General features: G+C 39.8%; 1 protein-coding gene across 1 annotated transcript in view; it reads left to right on the top strand.

The window, feature by feature from the left end:
• Positions 1-375: 375 nt before the first annotated feature.
• LOC107574162 (uncharacterized) overlaps positions 376-18642 on the top strand; it is a gene marked incomplete at its 5' end in the record, with an annotated part of 23468 nt that continues 5201 nt past the window's right edge. The window contains 23 exons of the mRNA XM_016260625.1: positions 376-488; positions 664-770; positions 889-1059; positions 1503-1708; positions 5994-6094; positions 6169-6287; positions 7116-7271; positions 7376-7590; positions 7784-7869; positions 11444-11568; positions 11642-11767; positions 12100-12293; positions 12369-12460; positions 13149-13279; positions 13622-13749; positions 13841-13961; positions 14037-14249; positions 15830-16000; positions 16080-16217; positions 17314-17363; positions 17457-17589; positions 17675-17757; positions 18469-18595. Of these exons, the coding sequence (XP_016116111.1) occupies positions 376-488; positions 664-770; positions 889-1059; positions 1503-1708; positions 5994-6094; positions 6169-6287; positions 7116-7271; positions 7376-7590; positions 7784-7869; positions 11444-11568; positions 11642-11767; positions 12100-12293; positions 12369-12460; positions 13149-13279; positions 13622-13749; positions 13841-13961; positions 14037-14249; positions 15830-16000; positions 16080-16217; positions 17314-17363; positions 17457-17589; positions 17675-17757; positions 18469-18595 (3106 nt within the window). The remainder of the gene's footprint in view (positions 489-663; positions 771-888; positions 1060-1502; positions 1709-5993; positions 6095-6168; positions 6288-7115; positions 7272-7375; positions 7591-7783; positions 7870-11443; positions 11569-11641; positions 11768-12099; positions 12294-12368; positions 12461-13148; positions 13280-13621; positions 13750-13840; positions 13962-14036; positions 14250-15829; positions 16001-16079; positions 16218-17313; positions 17364-17456; positions 17590-17674; positions 17758-18468; positions 18596-18642) is intronic.

The following is an 18642-nucleotide window of genomic DNA, read 5'->3' on the forward strand; positions in this document are numbered from 1 at the left end:
GTCACAGCTGGCGTCAACTGCACCAACTACCATGTGATGTGAGTGATTATAGATAATAGTTATTTTTATTATCTCTTGTTTTACTACACATTCAGGCATAAGAGTAGTTTCCTTTGCTGGGTTGCAAATATATTAAGGTCATATCTTAAATTGCTTGTCAGACAATTTTTAAAGCAAGTTTTTTTCACAAATTGCATTTTTGCTGAGCATGTTTGCCTTTCTGTTATAATTTTTCTAATTTTTCCACATTTCTTTTAATACAATGGGCTGCTGTCCATTTAAAATGTTTTTATTATATTGCATGTTGTATGGCAAACATTTATTAAAGAAGTGTAAAGAGATTCAAGATGTTGGTGGCTCTCATGTTGCTCACAGTGTTAATGGACTCAGCTTGGCTTATTCACAAATGCCTGTTAAAAGAAGAGAGGAAATTGCTGCAAGTCTAGTAGTTTACCTTAAACAGTCGGTGCACCAGATCCGTCAGCCAGGTATATCTCTTTGTATCATTCACATTTGAACTTTGCTCTGATTAAAAGTACCTGCTAAGTGAATAAATCTAAATTAATGTCAACACTTAGCATTGCTGTTACAGTAAGTTAAACATTTCAATAATTCAACTGAATTATTCACCATATGCAATTTTACTGTGTCTGTATCCTGTAGTCTGCAAACAGAGCATTGAAAATGACACTGACTGGCTGATTTTGAACTTTGGTCAGTTCTTCACGTATGTGCCTTACTCTGACTTGGCAGAATTCAACATCTCTAGGGTAAAGCACAATTCAAACTTTCCTTGCTACCTGAAATTCAGTGTGCAGTTATGATCTTGAATCCAGTGTAGAGCTTTCCTTCCCTAACAGAAGTAACAGTGAATTTCCTACTCTGCAGGAGGCCGTGTTTGGCTCTCTATCTGGTGAACAGAAGGTGGAGCGAATCTTGACACCAGGTCTGGTGGATGATGAGTCTGCCGTTAGAGAAGTGTTTGAATTTGTTGTACACTCTCCGAACCAGAACCAGTTGGATGAATTCTTTGAAATATTCAACAGCATGTCTGCACAGGTGGGAATGTTTTTTTGTTGACCTTGGTATTCATGTGATTTTTTTTTTTTGGTTTATTTTTACTTTTTCATTTATTATTATGTTTTTGGCCAAAAAAATGTTGAATCACATTATTAAGAATATATTATTATAGTTGTCTATACATTCATAAAGGCTATGTCAGTAAGCATTGCATTATAAATATACTTTAACCTATAATTTATAATTTATACTTTATGAAAATACCTGAGATGACTTGAAGAACACAGAAAAATCATATTTTGTTGCAATCATGTGTTTATTGTCTTCAAGTTTCCTCATTCAGAATATCTCTATCAAGTTACACTGATAGCTGGATATTTTTGTCCATAGAAGGGATTCCTGGAACATCACAAGTTTTGTCTTTTCCGTATTCAGCTATTCAAGAGTATATGTGACGTATTAGTGTTGTGCTTTGTTTTCAGAGAAACGTGTCAAGCATCAGCACTGCTGTGAGCAACATCATTCTGAACATGACATTGATGGAGCTGGCGAACAGATTTGAAACCTTCGATCCGCAGACGTTTTCATTATGGTTCCAGACGAACCTAAACGTTTTCCTCCCTGGGATCGGTTCAGATAGCCTCTCTGTCATCCCCAGAACCATCAGCTGTGATTCTTACAGAGAAATGTGAGCACTATTTGCTTTTGTATAGCAGGCACCTTTCATCCACAAGAATCTGTGACTACACATTTCTAGCACTGATTTTATGGCAGTGTTGAGCAGCTATTTTGAACCCAGGTGTGTCTGAGTCTAGTCCAGTCGTCAGTGTGATGGCCAGGGTCAGTCAGTCATTTCTAGGGCTTTCACTTTGTGAGAGCATTTGCTCCTTAAAACTTCAAACAATGCCCAGTAATAAACAGTAAAGACTGTTTGTAAGCTATGTTCATCACTATATTTGTTTGTTTAAAGTGTGGCCAAGTATTCCATACTCAGAATTAGTGCTCTGCATTTATCCCATCCAAAGTGCACACACACAGCAGTGAACACACACACACACCGTGAACACACACCCGGAGCAGTGGGCAGCCATTTTTTACTGCGGCACCCAGGGAGCAGTTGGGGGTTCAGTGCCTTGCTCAAGGGCACCTCAGTCGTGGTATTGAAGGTGGAAGAGAGCGCTGTACATTCACTCACCCCACCTACAATCCCTGCCGGTACAAGACTCGAACCCGCAACCTTTGGGTTATGAGTCCGCCTCTCTAACCATTAGGCCACGACTAACACACATTTATTTGATGACATCACAATAAAACAAACCAAACCAACCATCATTGGTGTACCAATGTTTAGTGAATCTTGACTTTTACAGCACATGGACTAGTGTCCACGATAAACTGCAGAATGAAGAATGAAAGAAAGCCAAGTTATGAAACGCTACTTAATTAACTAGCCACATTAATGCTTTTTAAAGGACTACGCTTTTTAATTCTATAATGATCATGTTATTTGATGAAGTTCAGGCTAATGTTTAGTAATGTTGGAAAAAAGGTCACATTTTAATAAGTCATTTTCCACTTTGTCATTGAGCTTGTGACTGAAACATTTCATTTTGGAGCTCCTTGCCTTCAAAGGAAACACCCACTGTTCTGATTGGCTGATGTCTTTGCAAGGCAAATGATCAACTGAAATTACTATGGTAAATAGGATTAAATTGGCTAGTTCTTGAAAGATAATTACAGTTTTTTTTAATTGTTAAAACACATTTCTTGAAACCATCATGCATTTTCTCAAAACCTTAAACACAAATCCAAACCTTCGAAATGAATTCATAAAACCCCTGACTCTTCTGGTAAAATCAAACAATCGGTTTCAAATTATGCACACATTAGTCAATAATATACACACTACATATAATTTATTAGACACTACATCAAAACAACCAATGAGAGCAATTGTGGTGGGCCTAAGACTAAGACGTGCTCTTAATCACGACTTCATAAGTGGGAAACAGGAAATTTCCTATAGCACGTGAAGACCGCAGAGAAGCGCTCTCGCTTAGCACAGTGGAGTGCATTGATTTGTTAACTTTGTGGTTTATTATTTTGAGTTGTTTGGGATGCAGTGACACACGGCCCTCTCACAGTATATATACGCAATCTTGCTGCACGTTTCAGAAGTTCCGCACTCCAGCGCGGTTAGCGCTCACACTCACTGATCTATAACTGAAACACACTCTGGCCCACCTCTTCCAACCGAGCCAGGGATGGCTAAACGAACCCCACCCAAGCGCAGTATGGAGCGATCACACTAGTAAAACGAACCGGGCTTTGGGGGTCAGACGCACTCTGGCATGGGTAAGACTGCCTAGTGTGAGTACACCCTTATTCTCCCGCATCCCGTACACATGAGTCTCTACCCACCTGCGCCTGCCCATCAAGTGTTGTCCGCGCCGCACTCTGCTGTGTTGGGTCCCACGCAGGGTTGCCGGTTTTCACATCAAAACCCGCCCAATTGCTACTCAAAACTAGCCCAAAACTAGCCCAATCACGTTTCGAGGGGGATCCCCCGGTAAAAATCGCATTCCGGTGAGGTAAAATACATGTTTTCGGTGGGGTTCCTCTGGTAAAATTAGCATTTTAGGGGCTAAATATCACGTTATTGGGGTTGCTTAAACCCGTGGACATAAAAAAACAACCATAGGTGGAAATATCCCCCTATCTGAGGGTTGTCCCCCCCTAAAAATATGATTAAATGAAATACCATGCTGTTTTTCGTAAATAACAATGTTTTATACTTTAAATAATAGTGTAAGTAGTAAAATAGCACAAATGCAAACAGGGCAAAAATGTGTTTTAAGTTTATAAATATTTTGAGTCTCCCCCTCCCTTACCTCACAGTGCTTTGGTCCAAATGCCTGCTTTCCTCTTTTACATCACCTACACACACCCAAGTCTGGTGAGAGAGAAAGTCAATAGTTGTGGATCTCCAGTAAGTAAGGCTGTCAAGGCTTTTTTTTATTAATTTAAACATCGGATGAAGTGATTATTTTCTGTTTAATACAGATGATGCCAATATATTTTCCGATGAGTCCACTATGTTAGCAATAATAACGTTACCTGCTTGACAGAAAGGGTTGCCACGTTTTCACAACAAAACTCACCCAATTGCTACTCAAAACTAGCCCAAACTCAGGGCCGGCACTAGCTATAAGCAGAGCAGGCGATTGCCTAGGGCCTCGGGCTTTGAGGAGGGGCCTCCATAACCGTAACATCCCCTATACACCAGTCCACCAGTAAAGACATGCAGAAATACTAGCCTCATTGTTCATTAGATATAGTTGAAGTACACTCGTTTGCAATTAAATGTTGCAGTTTCAAAGTGGGTCCCGCCTTCTGAATGTGTAACGAAACGAACACATACTTCAGGTGCTGTGAACTGTGCGATGCAAATGGCTAAATAGGCACACAAAAAAGTACAGCCCTTAACGCAGGTGTGTGAGTTGTTGTAATTTATTTTGGAGTGATTGCAATGTTTTCTAAATATAAACTTGTTCTGTCGATCAGCGTAATTTCTGTACAGATCCTTCACTGCTTTATTACGAGTTTAAAAGAGCACGAGCGTCATTGACGCGCCCAGACGCGACGCTTTCAATTTGCGCATACAGTGAATGACATCGTGTTGGGAGCTGACTGGCAAAATAGCTACAAAAGTAAAAGCAGAGATGTTTGTATTCATAGTTAAAAAGCAAATACACTAGAGCATTTTTTTAATGGTTCAAATAAAGGATCTCAGGTGTATCTTCTAAATTCGGCTGATGATTAGGATTACTGCCCTGACATAACACTTACAACTAACTAAATCACTTTTTTTTGCTTAGTAGCGATCGTGTCTTAATGTTCCACTTGATTTGTGTGTATAAATCATGTGTAATGTATAAAAAATGTATAAATGCAAAAATAATCTCTCAAATTACTCTCAAAAAGGAAAACACACAAACACACACACACACACAGTGGGTTTCTGTCACCACAGGCCAGTTCTTCCACACTAACGTGGTAGTTTAAAATCCTACACAAGATTCTCTTCCACTCTTCTTTTGCTGTTTTTTTTAAACTTTCCAACTGATTCTGGTGACCAGAGAATCTGCTCAAATTAGGCTTTGTGCTGCCTCTGTCATTCCACACACAAGAACATGGTCTATCACAGTAGCTCTGATTTCATCTGAAATGACTGTTCTTGGTCTTGCTCTTCCTCGTCCTCCTCTTCCTCCACCTCGTATACGCACTCTTCTGTACCTCTCAGATTGATGGATGCACTCATGCCATCTGTGCACTTTAAACTGGCTTATATTTTCTACATTCACATATTTAGAAACAAGTGTGAACACTTTTGAATTATTGTGTGTAAACGATGACAGCCGTGTTGCAATTTTGCTTTCTTGTGTTTAGGGTTTTGATCCACAAGTTTATAACGGTTCAGATTGTGTTTTAGTGAGTGAGAATGTGTTTAGAGTTTTGCTAAAAGAGTGCATGAGATCTGTAAACAGTGTCTAAACTGCCTGAACTTGTTTAAGGTTTTGCAGAGAGAGTGATTTATTTGACAAATTGGTTCAGACTATTGAGAATTTGGTTCAAAGAATGGGATTTAGTGTCTTAGCAAATGTGAAAAACTGTAAGCCTAATTTGGTAAGAACCATATTTACAGTATATGCTGTCTTGAGTGACAACAGTGGGGAGAAATGGACACTATCTACAAACATGTAAGGTTTATAAATCTGTCTCCAGATGATTTTTATTATACCATAACTAATACTGTTTTGTGTTTATTTGATAAGTGTTTACCTCTGATGGAGAGAGTGTCCTTTCTGGGTTATGCAGAGATGTAGTTTCTCCACAGCAATATCTGGGGTTTTTTTTGGTTGGACAAAACGTTTGTAGTTCATCCAGTCATTCATTTATTCCTGTGTTTGTAGCGTGAAAGGCTGTGATAACGTTTTCAGCAGTCTCACACCGATTCAGACGGAGTACGTCTACAGTTTCACACGAGACTATCTCTCCCATCAGCCCAGCCAAGGTAACGTGTGTGCTTGTGTGTTCTTGTGTGTTTGTATAAACAAGTGTTAAATAATGTGTCTCTGATATTTTCAGGAGGTTCCTGTGTGCTCAGTACTAACAGTGATGCCGACTGGCTGCTGAAAAACTTCGGACAGTTCCGCATCATCGCCAACTTTACTGACTTTATCAACTTGAAACGAGACTTTAATGGAGTAAGCAGAGAGATGGCAGTTTGTGTGCTGTTTTAACGCTCTCACACACTCAGACGCTCAATTTTTACTACATTTTCAAATGAATACTTTTTTGGCATGACTGTGTTACATACAGTACAACATTGCCAAAGAATTATAGCTAAAACAAGTTACTTGAAGCCATTATGTATAAAGCCTTATAAAGGGATTCGTAATGTTCATTATAATGTATTATTTCTTTTCATAATTAATTTTAACCAAAGTTAAAATGCATTGTAATGTTTGCAGATTCCTTGTTACATCTGAAATTTGTTATTTATCATGCATTTTAATGAATTATATTAACATAGGCATAACAGTGAATAGATTCAAATGTAATTTAACTGAACCACAGTTACTCATAAGATCATACAATGTTTCATGAGATCAATGTTGTATGTATAATTAATACATTAAAATAATTTTATGTTTTGGTATATTTGGTTTGACATATATAATGTATTAAATTAAAATAAGAATATAATATTTATTTTAAAAAGTATTTAAAAAGATGCTGAGTAATGAATAAAAATAAGATTTAGAAAAACAAGTAAAAAAAAATAAAATATCTATATATTTATTTATATCTATATATTTATATAGATATAATAAACATGTTTTAAAATATTTTGAAAAAAAATCTGAAAAATATACATGGATGGTCTTGACTATTGATTAGTAGTTGGTTTGTAAAAGATGAATTTTGCGGTAATTTTTGTGTAACTGTTTTCCTGCAGTAACATCTTCATTTGATCCGTCCTCTCTCTCTCTCTCTCTCTGTATTAATTATTTTCTCTGTCTCTCTGTCAGGTTGAGGTGGTGGAGTTTCTGACTGTGTCCCAGCTGGCTGAGCTTTGCTCTGACCTGTCACGTCTCAGCAGACCAGCAGATGTTCAGACTGTGATGAATGAGCTTCAAACGCAGACGCTTTCAGAGTTTTTTGATGTTCTTTCTCCAAACATTCAAGTATGTTGTGGATTTATTCTCTGCAGCTGTGAATATCCTTATCATTTGTTTATGTCCATCTGTCCTCGTGCCTCATTCTTGTCTTGTCTTGGTCTTCTGTGCAGGTGAATGAACAGGGCTACTCTGTGGAGGTGAAGCGGATCTTCCTGCAGACAGTGTTTGTGCGAGGTGATCTGTCGTCTCCTTCAGTCAGTGATTCTGAGCTGTCAGTCTGGCTCACGGTTCGACTCAGGCCGCTGCTGTCTGCTTTGAGCTCACCAGACGTTACGGTGTATTTCGACATCGTCAGGGCTCGAGGCTGCAGCATCAAACAGGAGGCGTAAGAGACTGTGTTTTTGCTCAGTTGTAGTGAGAAAATATTCATGCGGTTTTCAGATGATTCATTCACTCATCATAAGTCAATTTATTGCGATTTTTTTGTGCATTGCATGGCAACAGTAAACATGGACAATAAACACAGACAGTAGCATATATGCAGAGTAAAACAATGTGTGTGTGTGTTTGTGACGCAGTGTCAGTGTGCTGGACTCTCAAAGAACGGCTCTGGATGAAAGCACACAACGTCAGATCTATAACAACATCCAACAGCTACTCACAGGTAACACACACACACACACACACACACACTCACACTCACACACTCACTCTCACTCTCACTCTCACTCTCACACTCACACTCACTCTCACTCTCACTCTCACTCACACACACACACTCACACACTCACTCTCACTCTCACTCTCACTCTCACACTCACACTCACTCTCACTCTCACTCTCACTCACACACACACACTCACACACTCACTCTCACTCTCACTCTCACTCTCACACTCACACTCACTCTCACTCTCACTCTCACTCACACACACACACTCACACACTCACTCTCACTCTCACTCTCACTCTCACACTCACACTCACTCTCACTCTCACTCTCACTCACACACACACACTCACACACTCACTCTCACTCTCACTCTCACTCTCACACTCACACTCACTCTCACTCTCACTCTCACTCACACACACACACTCACACACTCACTCTCACTCTCACTCTCACTCTCACACTCACACTCACTCTCACTCTCACTCTCACTCACACACACACACTCACACACTCACTCTCACTCTCACTCTCACTCTCACACTCACACTCACTCTCACTCTCACTCTCACTCACACACACACACTCACACACTCACTCTCACTCTCACTCTCACTCTCACACTCACACTCACTCTCACTCTCACTCTCACTCACACACACACACTCACACACTCACTCTCACTCTCACTCTCACTCTCACACTCACACTCACTCTCACTCTCACTCTCACTCACACACACACACTCACACACTCACTCTCACTCTCACTCTCACTCTCACACTCACACTCACTCTCACTCTCACTCTCACTCACACACACACACTCACACACTCACTCTCACTCTCACTCTCACTCTCACACTCACACTCACTCTCACTCTCACTCTCACTCACACACACACACTCACACACTCACTCTCACTCTCACTCTCACTCTCACACTCACACTCACTCTCACTCTCACTCTCACTCACACACACACACTCACACACTCACTCTCACTCTCACTCTCACTCTCACACTCACACTCACTCTCACTCTCACTCTCACTCACACACACACACTCACACACTCACTCTCACTCTCACTCTCACTCTCACACTCACACTCACTCTCACTCTCACTCTCACTCACACACACACACTCACACACTCACTCTCACTCTCACTCTCACTCTCACACTCACACTCACTCTCACTCTCACTCTCACTCACACACACACACTCACACACTCACTCTCACTCTCACTCTCACTCTCACACTCACACTCACTCTCACTCTCACTCTCACTCACACACACACACTCACACACTCACTCTCACTCTCACTCTCACTCTCACACTCACACTCACTCTCACTCTCACTCTCACTCACACACACACACTCACACACTCACTCTCACTCTCACTCTCACTCTCACACTCACACTCACTCTCACTCTCACTCTCACTCACACACACACACTCACACACTCACTCTCACTCTCACTCTCACTCTCACACTCACACTCACTCTCACTCTCACTCTCACTCACACACACACACTCACACACTCACTCTCACTCTCACTCTCACTCTCACACTCACACTCACTCTCACTCTCACTCTCACTCACACACACACACTCACACACTCACTCTCACTCTCACTCTCACTCTCACACTCACACTCACTCTCACTCTCACTCTCACTCACACACACACACTCACACACTCACTCTCACTCTCACTCTCACTCTCACACTCACACTCACTCTCACTCTCACTCTCACTCACACACACACACTCACACACTCACTCTCACTCTCACTCTCACTCTCACACTCACACTCACTCTCACTCTCACTCTCACTCACACACACACACTCACACACTCACTCTCACTCTCACTCTCACTCTCACACTCACACTCACTCTCACTCTCACTCTCACTCACACACACACACTCACACACTCACTCTCACTCTCACTCTCACTCTCACACTCACACTCACTCTCACTCTCACTCTCACTCACACACACACACTCACACACTCACTCTCACTCTCACTCTCACTCTCACACTCACACTCACTCTCACTCTCACTCTCACTCACACACACACACTCACACACTCACTCTCACTCTCACTCTCACTCTCACACTCACACTCACTCTCACTCTCACTCTCACTCACACACACACACTCACACACTCACTCTCACTCTCACTCTCACTCTCACACTCACACTCACTCTCACTCTCACTCTCACTCACACACACACACTCACACACTCACTCTCACTCTCACTCTCACTCTCACACTCACACTCACTCTCACTCTCACTCTCACTCACACACACACACTCACACACTCACTCTCACTCTCACTCTCACTCTCACACTCACACTCACTCTCACTCTCACTCTCACTCACACACACACACACACACACACACAGGTTTGTTTTTATGGTTATGGGGACTCTCCATAGGAGTAATGGTTTTTATACTGTACAGACTGAAAATGTCCTCATAAATCACCTTCTCGTTGTAATACCTATGTCATATTCATGTTATTATACAAATTTGTGTCCTCATAAACCACATAAACATGCACACACACACACACACACACACACACATCCAGGTATTTCTTCAGCTGTGGGCACAGCCATAGTCACTTTTAGAAAGTTTTATTAAACACAATTTTACATGCTTACATTATTTTCATTATTTTCAAAAGTCACAAACATTCTCAATGCAGCCTTATTCCCATCACTTCTCAAATTAATGGTGTTTCATTAACATTCGGTGGAAATAACATTACATTATTTGGAATAAAATGGCAGACATCTTTGTTTTTGCCAAGGCAAATTTAATACAATAAAAACAATTAAATAAAAATTTAAATAATGACTAAAGAATTATATATATATATATTATGTAGCATGAACTGATCAAATGCATAATGGAAAGAGTTTGCCAAATGCGTAAATGTACTTTAATTTTCTAGTACATGAATATATAATGTTGGTAACACTTAATAAGATTCCATTAGTTAATGCATTAACTAATATTAACTTGCAATGAGCAATACATTTGTTTCAGTTAATAAAAATACAACTGTTCATTGTTAGTTCATGTCAGCTCTGTTTCATTGAATGATATTAACAGAAAAAATGATTTTAATAATGTATCAGTGCATATTGTTTGATTTTGATAATGTATTAGTTAATGTTGAAATTAACAAACTCCAATTGATAAATGCTTTAGATATATTTTTCATTGTTAGTTCATGTTAAATAATGTAGTTAACTAATATTAACAAATGGACTCTTATTGTAAAGTGCTGCCATAATGCCTTATATTTAGCACATAGTGTGTCTTTCACTGACACTCCTGTCTCTTGGCAAACAAGCAAACAGCATTTTATTTTAGTTTTTTATTGAGTTTTTCAATTTAGTTTGAATATAAAATGATTGGTTTGTTTGTCTATTTTTATTATAATTGCCATGTTAGGTATGAAAGATGGATATACTTTATAACCAACTCCTAAAAGTTCTTCGTGTTGTATGTTCCTGCAGATGCTCCTCTTCGCTGTTATGTCAGTGGCAGTTTCTACCTCTTCCTCAAGTCTTTCTTCCTCCAGTTTGGATTTCCAGACCTCAACACCTTCCAGTCTCTGATCTCTGTGGACAGGAGGCCTGAGGTACATCAGCGTTCCTCTATTGCTCGATCTCTTTCCATCGCATCTCTTCTGATCCGTGCGTTTCCTCCCGCAGCTGCTGGGCTCCATCTCTACAGCCGAGCTGAGCGAGTTCCTGAACAGGCCTCAGATGCTCGGAGACGGGTCGGGACTCTGCCATCTGCTCAGCCAGTACAACCAGACCGCACGCTATCTGGAGACGGTAGGTCTTTCAGATGCCCTTGAGCTGTGTTCTTAAGCATCGTAGGCACACTCCGGACAACAAGACTGCACTGTTATGCTGCCATTCAACATTCCTGGTTATGTGGATATAGTTTGTTGCAACAAGTTCAGTGGAAAAAATTCAAGATGCTAGAGTGTTGAGAAAGAGGTCTCATTCGGTGCTAAAAATGTGTAAAAACGATTCCCTCTATGAAGGAAGCTGTGAGCACCCTCAGTGCAGTACTTGTTTCGAGCACAAATATGGTGTATTTATATTGTTTTTCCTGGATGCTAAAGATTCACTGCAGTTCAGAGTCTCTCTGTGTCCCTCAGGAGCCGCTGGGACCCGTGGGTTTGGCCTGGCAGGTGTTGTCCTGCGTCTGGCCTGGAGTTCTGAAGCTGGAGATCCAGTCTGAGGTGGATCAGTGGTTCGAGCATCGACTTGTGCGATACCTGGCTCTGCTCAGCTCACAGCTCCTCAGCCCCGCACAGCTCAGCAGCGCCGCCTGTCTGCCCTACAGGAAACTGTGAGCGCTCACACATCACTAAATACCTCCACACAAACACCTGGCGTTATACTAAGCAGCTGTCTGTGTGTGCAGTGTTTCAGTTCTCGGAAACAACTACAACTTCTCCAGAACTGACTTCACCCCAGAGGATGTTTACAGCTCCATGAAGGTGTATCTCACAAATGGTAAGAATATGTACTTCGTATTTATGTTTAATAGGTGTAGAGTTGTGCGTGAATCGCTTTGGATAAAGGTCTGCTAAATGAATATATGTAAATGTGCGTATGTGTTTGAGCTGCACGATTAGCCAGTAAAAAGTGGTGATCTTATTCCTGAATGACAGCGATATGGCTATGTCTTTTAAAACTTAGTTATAAGTACAATCACACCAGAACTTTTAAATCAGCGTTTGACAGCTTCACAAAAAAGTATTTTCAACTAATGTGTTTTAAACATCCAAATAATCACAGAATGTGTTTAAAGATTGAATATAAACACTGATGTCTATGGAAGCAATAAAATACAGTAAATCCCCTTCTGAAGAGTAACTTGACACTTCAAATAAAGATTGTATGGACTGCGTGGTTATGCCAGTACGGTGTGTGGTGACAAGTGACTGTTAAAAGCATTCTTTCAAGAGGTTTGTTCAAAAATGCATTAAACAATCAAGTGAAGTCTTTACAAATGAATTGTTTAATCATTCATTCAAACAGATTTTTTACATTAATTTGTTCAAATGAATAAAAAAAAAAAATAGAATTGTGACCTCTATTTTAAAAAATGTGATTCTCAGTTATTCCAGACTCGTTCAGCTGTAGTGTGTGTGTGTGTGTGTGTGTGTGTGTGTGTGTGTGTGTGTGTGTGTGTGGACAGGTGGCTCACCGCGCTGCTATAACGCCGCCGATCCTCAGCTGAACTCCACAAACTGGCTTGTGAGCTACATTGGCGTCTTCATCAGATACGTCAATCTGTCTGACCTCAACTCTTTCGTGTCATCTGACCAGGTAACAAGCGCGCTACGTCTGTCCCCTGGTGGAGTTAAGGTTCCTTTCCACTTTCACCTTTGGCTTGTTTAGTTGTGGTTTATAAGAAACCTAATGTGACGGCACGACACTCTCAGATGAGAACTGTGTAATGGTGCTATTGTCTTCTGCTTTACCGCTGAAATTGATTTTGTCTCATATTTGATGATTTTGCATCACTGATTCTGTTGTTTTCCTGTTTATTTCTTTGAATCTGCTTCAACACAACCTGTGTTGTATAAAGCATGATAGAAATAAATGTGACTTGACTTGAACATCTCTGAGAAATGTTTCCAGTAACGGCGCTCCTGTGTTGTTCTGTAGATTGGTGTGTTCTTGGAAAACCCGGAGAACCTTCAGCTGCTCAACAGCACCATAACCATCCAGTCCAGCGTAGCCAACTACTACGTAACACAGCTGTACAATCAGAACCCGTCCTTCAACCCCATCAGGTGTGCAGCTGGTCTGGTCAAATCACACCTAAAGCAGAGCAACTGTAAAATCTGAATCTAGCCTTCAGCTGCACGTGTGTTTGTGTTACAGGCTGCCAGGCCAGTTCTTGTGTGGAATTCCTTCATTTGCATTCGAGCTTCTAGGAGCAGACGACAGTTTGGTGCTCATCCAGCAAATCAACGTGTTCTGTAATGGAACCGAGAGCCCTGAGGTGATCGATCGATCAATCGCTCAGTCAATTCATTGATCAGTTGACCTCATTTGACCCGCTTCATCTTCGTTTCAGATCACGTCTGCTCTCGCAGCCAATCTCCCTTCGCTCTCCTCCTCCACCATCCAGCTGCTCGGCAGTCAGAGCGTGGGCCTGACGGAGGCTCAGATAAGCTCCGCCTCCGCTGATGTCATCAAGGGCGCGCTGTCGACTCTCAGCGCCGTCGACGGCTGGAATCAGGGCCAAGCCAACGCAGTCATACAGACTCTCATTCAGTCCGACTTTCCAGTGAGTCTAAATAACACTTTCAGCTGTATTTTCCCTACATGCTACACTGAACCCTACACTGTTTGCACAATGCACTGCACACTAGTCCCTACACATTAAACCCAATGCTCAGTTTTGAGCTCTTCAGAGGCGGATTTATCTCCTTTGGAATGCAGCAAAGGTTCAGTTGCCTGTAAAAGACCTTGATTAGTTGCTTCAGGTGTGTTTGATTAGAGTTGGAGCTGAACTCAGCCAGACAGAAAACCTCTGCTATACACTACACTGCAGGGTTATTACAGTTCATTAAACTATAAAAAAAATAATTAATTGAAATAATTTTTTTTAACTAAAATAAAACAAAATATAAAACAAATTTTATTTCAGTTAGTTGCAAAGACAACATTTCTTATTTTCATTTAGTTTAAGTGCTAAAATTACATAAATTAAAATGATAAAAATTATATAGACATTTTAAAAAATGACAAAGATACACAACAAAATTGCTAAAAGTTTAACCTCTTAACTGCCCCCCCCCTTGAACATAGACTTGAAAGTGCACTATTCAAACTTAAATTGTTATAATTCATGAACGCTTTTGAATGCAGACCTAAGTTTGGTCTCTTTTTAAAGAAGGCAATCTGAAGATTATTGCAGTGAATTTCAAAAAAATGAAAGTAAAAAAAGTTATAGAAGTTTAAATTTACTGTAAAGATATTGTACTGTACTATTTTTATTTTATTTTTATATAAAATAAATATTTTACAAAATAGGTTTTAATAAAGCCATATGTTTTAATAAGTTAATGTTCCAAATTTGAAGTTTGAAGATATAAAAAAATTAATTGAGTTAACTATGAAATTTTGTTTAGGTGTTATACCACAAACAGCCACCAGGTGCAATCCAAGACCAATTGAATTTTTTTGATGCATTTTTCTGTCACACGTCTAAATGTCTCTCTCAGTGTTACTCCTATCACAAAATAACCACCAAATATGGAATCTTGAGACTCAGACCTTTCCGACGATATGCATTTTGTCAAGATTATAAAAAATTTTTATTCCAAAAGACCATAACACATTTTGTAATATGACACCCCACACTAAGCGGGAGGAGCCCTCTAAAAGATTTTTTAAACGCAATATCCGATTTCAAAACGGTTTTCACAGGATGAATTTTGAGATTTTAAGCTTTCAAATGATATATAATTTATGATGATTACTAAAACATGTAATAGGAAAAAAGGAAACAAATAGAAATTTTGTGACAAAGGTCAGAGCTCCTGTTATGGTGTACATGTTTTGAGGTGCACTCTTGTCATAAATTAATCTATTACTGCTCCTACATATTTTTTTTACAACAAACAGTGGTAAAATATCTATTTAGGAGTCTTAGATCTTTCCAACGATATATAGTTTGTCATGATTAGATTAGGATTTAATAGTAATATATTGAAGAAAACTTGACAGTTAAGGGGTTAACTAAAATTACAATGAAAATGGAAAAACTAGTTCAAATTATTAATAGAAGCTATAATACTAATGAAAGATAAAATAAAACCGCTGAACTGAAAAAGATGCGACGATCTTCGGGGTGTTTTTCAGATCAACACCGGCTCTTCTCTGCTGTCTCTCGGGACGCTCGTCAAGGGCGTTCCAGCGGAAACCATCTCCAGCATTGAATCCTCAGAGCTCCTGGCCATATCCAGAAATCCCACGTTCATCAGCAACATCCTCTCAGCGCCAGAAATCCTGCAGCTGGTTTACGTCATGAAGGTACCGAGCGCTCAGATGTGTTTAATCACCTCTACATCTCGAACCCTCTCTCAGATTCTCTCATCCTCTTCCTCCTCAGATCGCATCCATAGATGAAACTAAAGTCATCGAGAACGTTCCGGACGCATTGGCTGGCTCCATCCCGCGCCTCTTGTTGATCCCTCAGGAGTCTGTGAACGTCACCCTCATCAACCTCAAGCTCTGGAAACAGGAGCAGGTGCCGACATTTCTCCGCTTCTTCTGTTTTTATTTCGCGTGACCGCTGGTTTGGTCATGATTTGGTTTGGTTGTGATCTACGATGGTGTTGGGGTCAAACTGACCTCCATTGGTTTCCATGCAATTCACGAACAAATCAACACTATGAAAAATCATGTTAAAACACATCACAATAAATGCGTTTACATTAGTTTCCTACATTAGTTAACATGAACTAACATTGAAAAATACCTCTAAAGCATTTGTTAAACTGAATGTGAATCTCAACATTTACTAATACATTATTAAAATCAAAAGTTGATTCTGTTAATATTATTGGTAGCACTTAAGATAGCGAAACACATATTCACTACTAACTAGAGTTTCCCCTCAATAAACTCATAATCCGCTGCTTATTAATAGTTAGTACGGTAGCTGTTAAATTTAGATATTGAGTGGATTAAGGGATGTAGAATATGATCATGCAGAAAGAGGCATAAATATGTGCTTTATAAGAACTAATAAACAGCCAGTGTGCTAGTATTTTGCATGCTATTAAGCAACTAGTTAATAGTGAATAGTGTTCCCTAATTTGAAGTGTTATTGTTTTAATTATATGATTTATTTAATAGACCTGAACATGGACTTGCAATGACGTTTTATGACCTAACGTGAACAAAGATGAATAAGTAATGTAACAAATGTATCGCTCATTGTTAATATTAGTCAATGCATTAGTTTACTAATTGTATTAGGTTTTAATAAATTTAAACATATTAAGTTTACTAATTGGAGCTTACTGTAAAGTATCACTCAAAACCCTTAATGTAGCTCGTCAGAGACTAAAAAATATAAAATATGTGAGAAATGATTGATTTTTGACAAATTGCATGGGGAAACCTTTGTACTCTTTCCAATACGGTGGAACATTTGCGTGCACATTCACGAATAGAGCCTGAATAAGAAAAAATCACAAGATTTGAAGAAGAAATAAATAGTTTAACCAGTGTTTCAAGCAGTTTAATGTGGATCAGTTTGAGCACAACACAAAAGGAGGGTTAGGAGTCTGTTTCGGTTGTGTATATCTCAGGCTGATTCTCTTTCTGTCGTACTGTAGGCCGTGATGCTGTTTGGCTCCGTGGCGAGTGTCAGTGAGGACACCGAAGAGTACGTTTCTCAGAAACCTTCTCATCACATTTCTGTACTGTGAGTGAAAGAGCGGTCTGCAGGTGTTTTAAGCGTGTTTGTCTCGCTCTGCAGGCTGTCTGAGGCACTGCTGCAGGGCTTCACCTGCACGTCGGTCCGGACGCTCGCTGAGCCCAAGGTCAAGCGGCTGGTGAAAGCCTGCAGACATCGGCCGGGACGCCAGAAGGTCCAGCTGAAAGAGAGCCAGGTACACACCTTACTTATGTCTGCTCAGTATTTATGTCTGCGTTTGTGGAGTTTTAATGAGTAAGTGTTTAATTGTTGCACTCTAGCTGGTGTGCATGTACAACTACATGAAAGAGGAGGCTTCGCCACGCTTCACAGATTTACCTTCAGACATGCTGCTTTACTACAAGTGAGTAACTACACCATCTGAAACATTCACATGACACATTACATTTATTTGTTTATGGCTTTAACATGATCTATTATGATGATTTATTATTGCTATTCTTTTATTATATTTTATTATGATTTTATCTAAAGTAACTTGCAAAGGAAAATAAGTCAATTATCCAGGGTAGAAAACAAACAAGTACCAAATCTCAGCGGAGCAGAAGAGAAGACCTCACAGCTGTTTCACTCTTTCACCGTATTTCCATCACTCAGATAAAATACTTGCTTAGTAGTCCAATATTTGTCATATTTACAAAGAAACATGTGCATGTTGTGCTCTTGGACAACAGACTCCACAAAGAGTGACGGGAATGAGAAATGTTTATTACTGAAGTACACAAATTACTATTAAAAATGAAAAATGTTCTCTGTGATTGTCATTTTATTTCATTCATGGATGATTCACTATTTTGCTTTGTTCCTGATTCCTAACTTCTGCCACAAAGAGTGACGAGAATGAGAAATGTTTATTACTGAAGTACACAAATTACTATTAAAAATGAAAAATGTTCTCTGTGATTGTCATTTTATTTCATTCATGGATGATTCACTATTTTGCTTTGTTCCTGATTCCTAACTTCTGAGTGTTTCTTTGATTTTCTTGTTTGTGGTCATCTGTTTGTTTGTTCTTTTGTAGTAATTTGTTCATGTTTGCTTGTTTGTGGTTCAGCTATGAGAAGGTGGAAGAGACGAACTGCCGCTCGTATTTCAGCGCTGTGGGTACAGCAGATTATTCTGTTCTTTCCAGCGTCCTTGACAAACAGAAGACTTTGTTCAACAATGCACAGAGCTGTCTGGTGAGCAGTACACACACGCACACACACACACTCTCACACTCTCACAC

The sequence above is a fragment of the Sinocyclocheilus grahami genome, unplaced genomic scaffold (genome assembly GCF_001515645.1).
Source record: "Sinocyclocheilus grahami isolate Dianchi unplaced genomic scaffold, SAMN03320097.WGS_v1.1 scaffold2132.1, whole genome shotgun sequence".
NCBI lineage: Eukaryota > Metazoa > Chordata > Actinopteri > Cypriniformes > Cyprinidae > Sinocyclocheilus > Sinocyclocheilus grahami.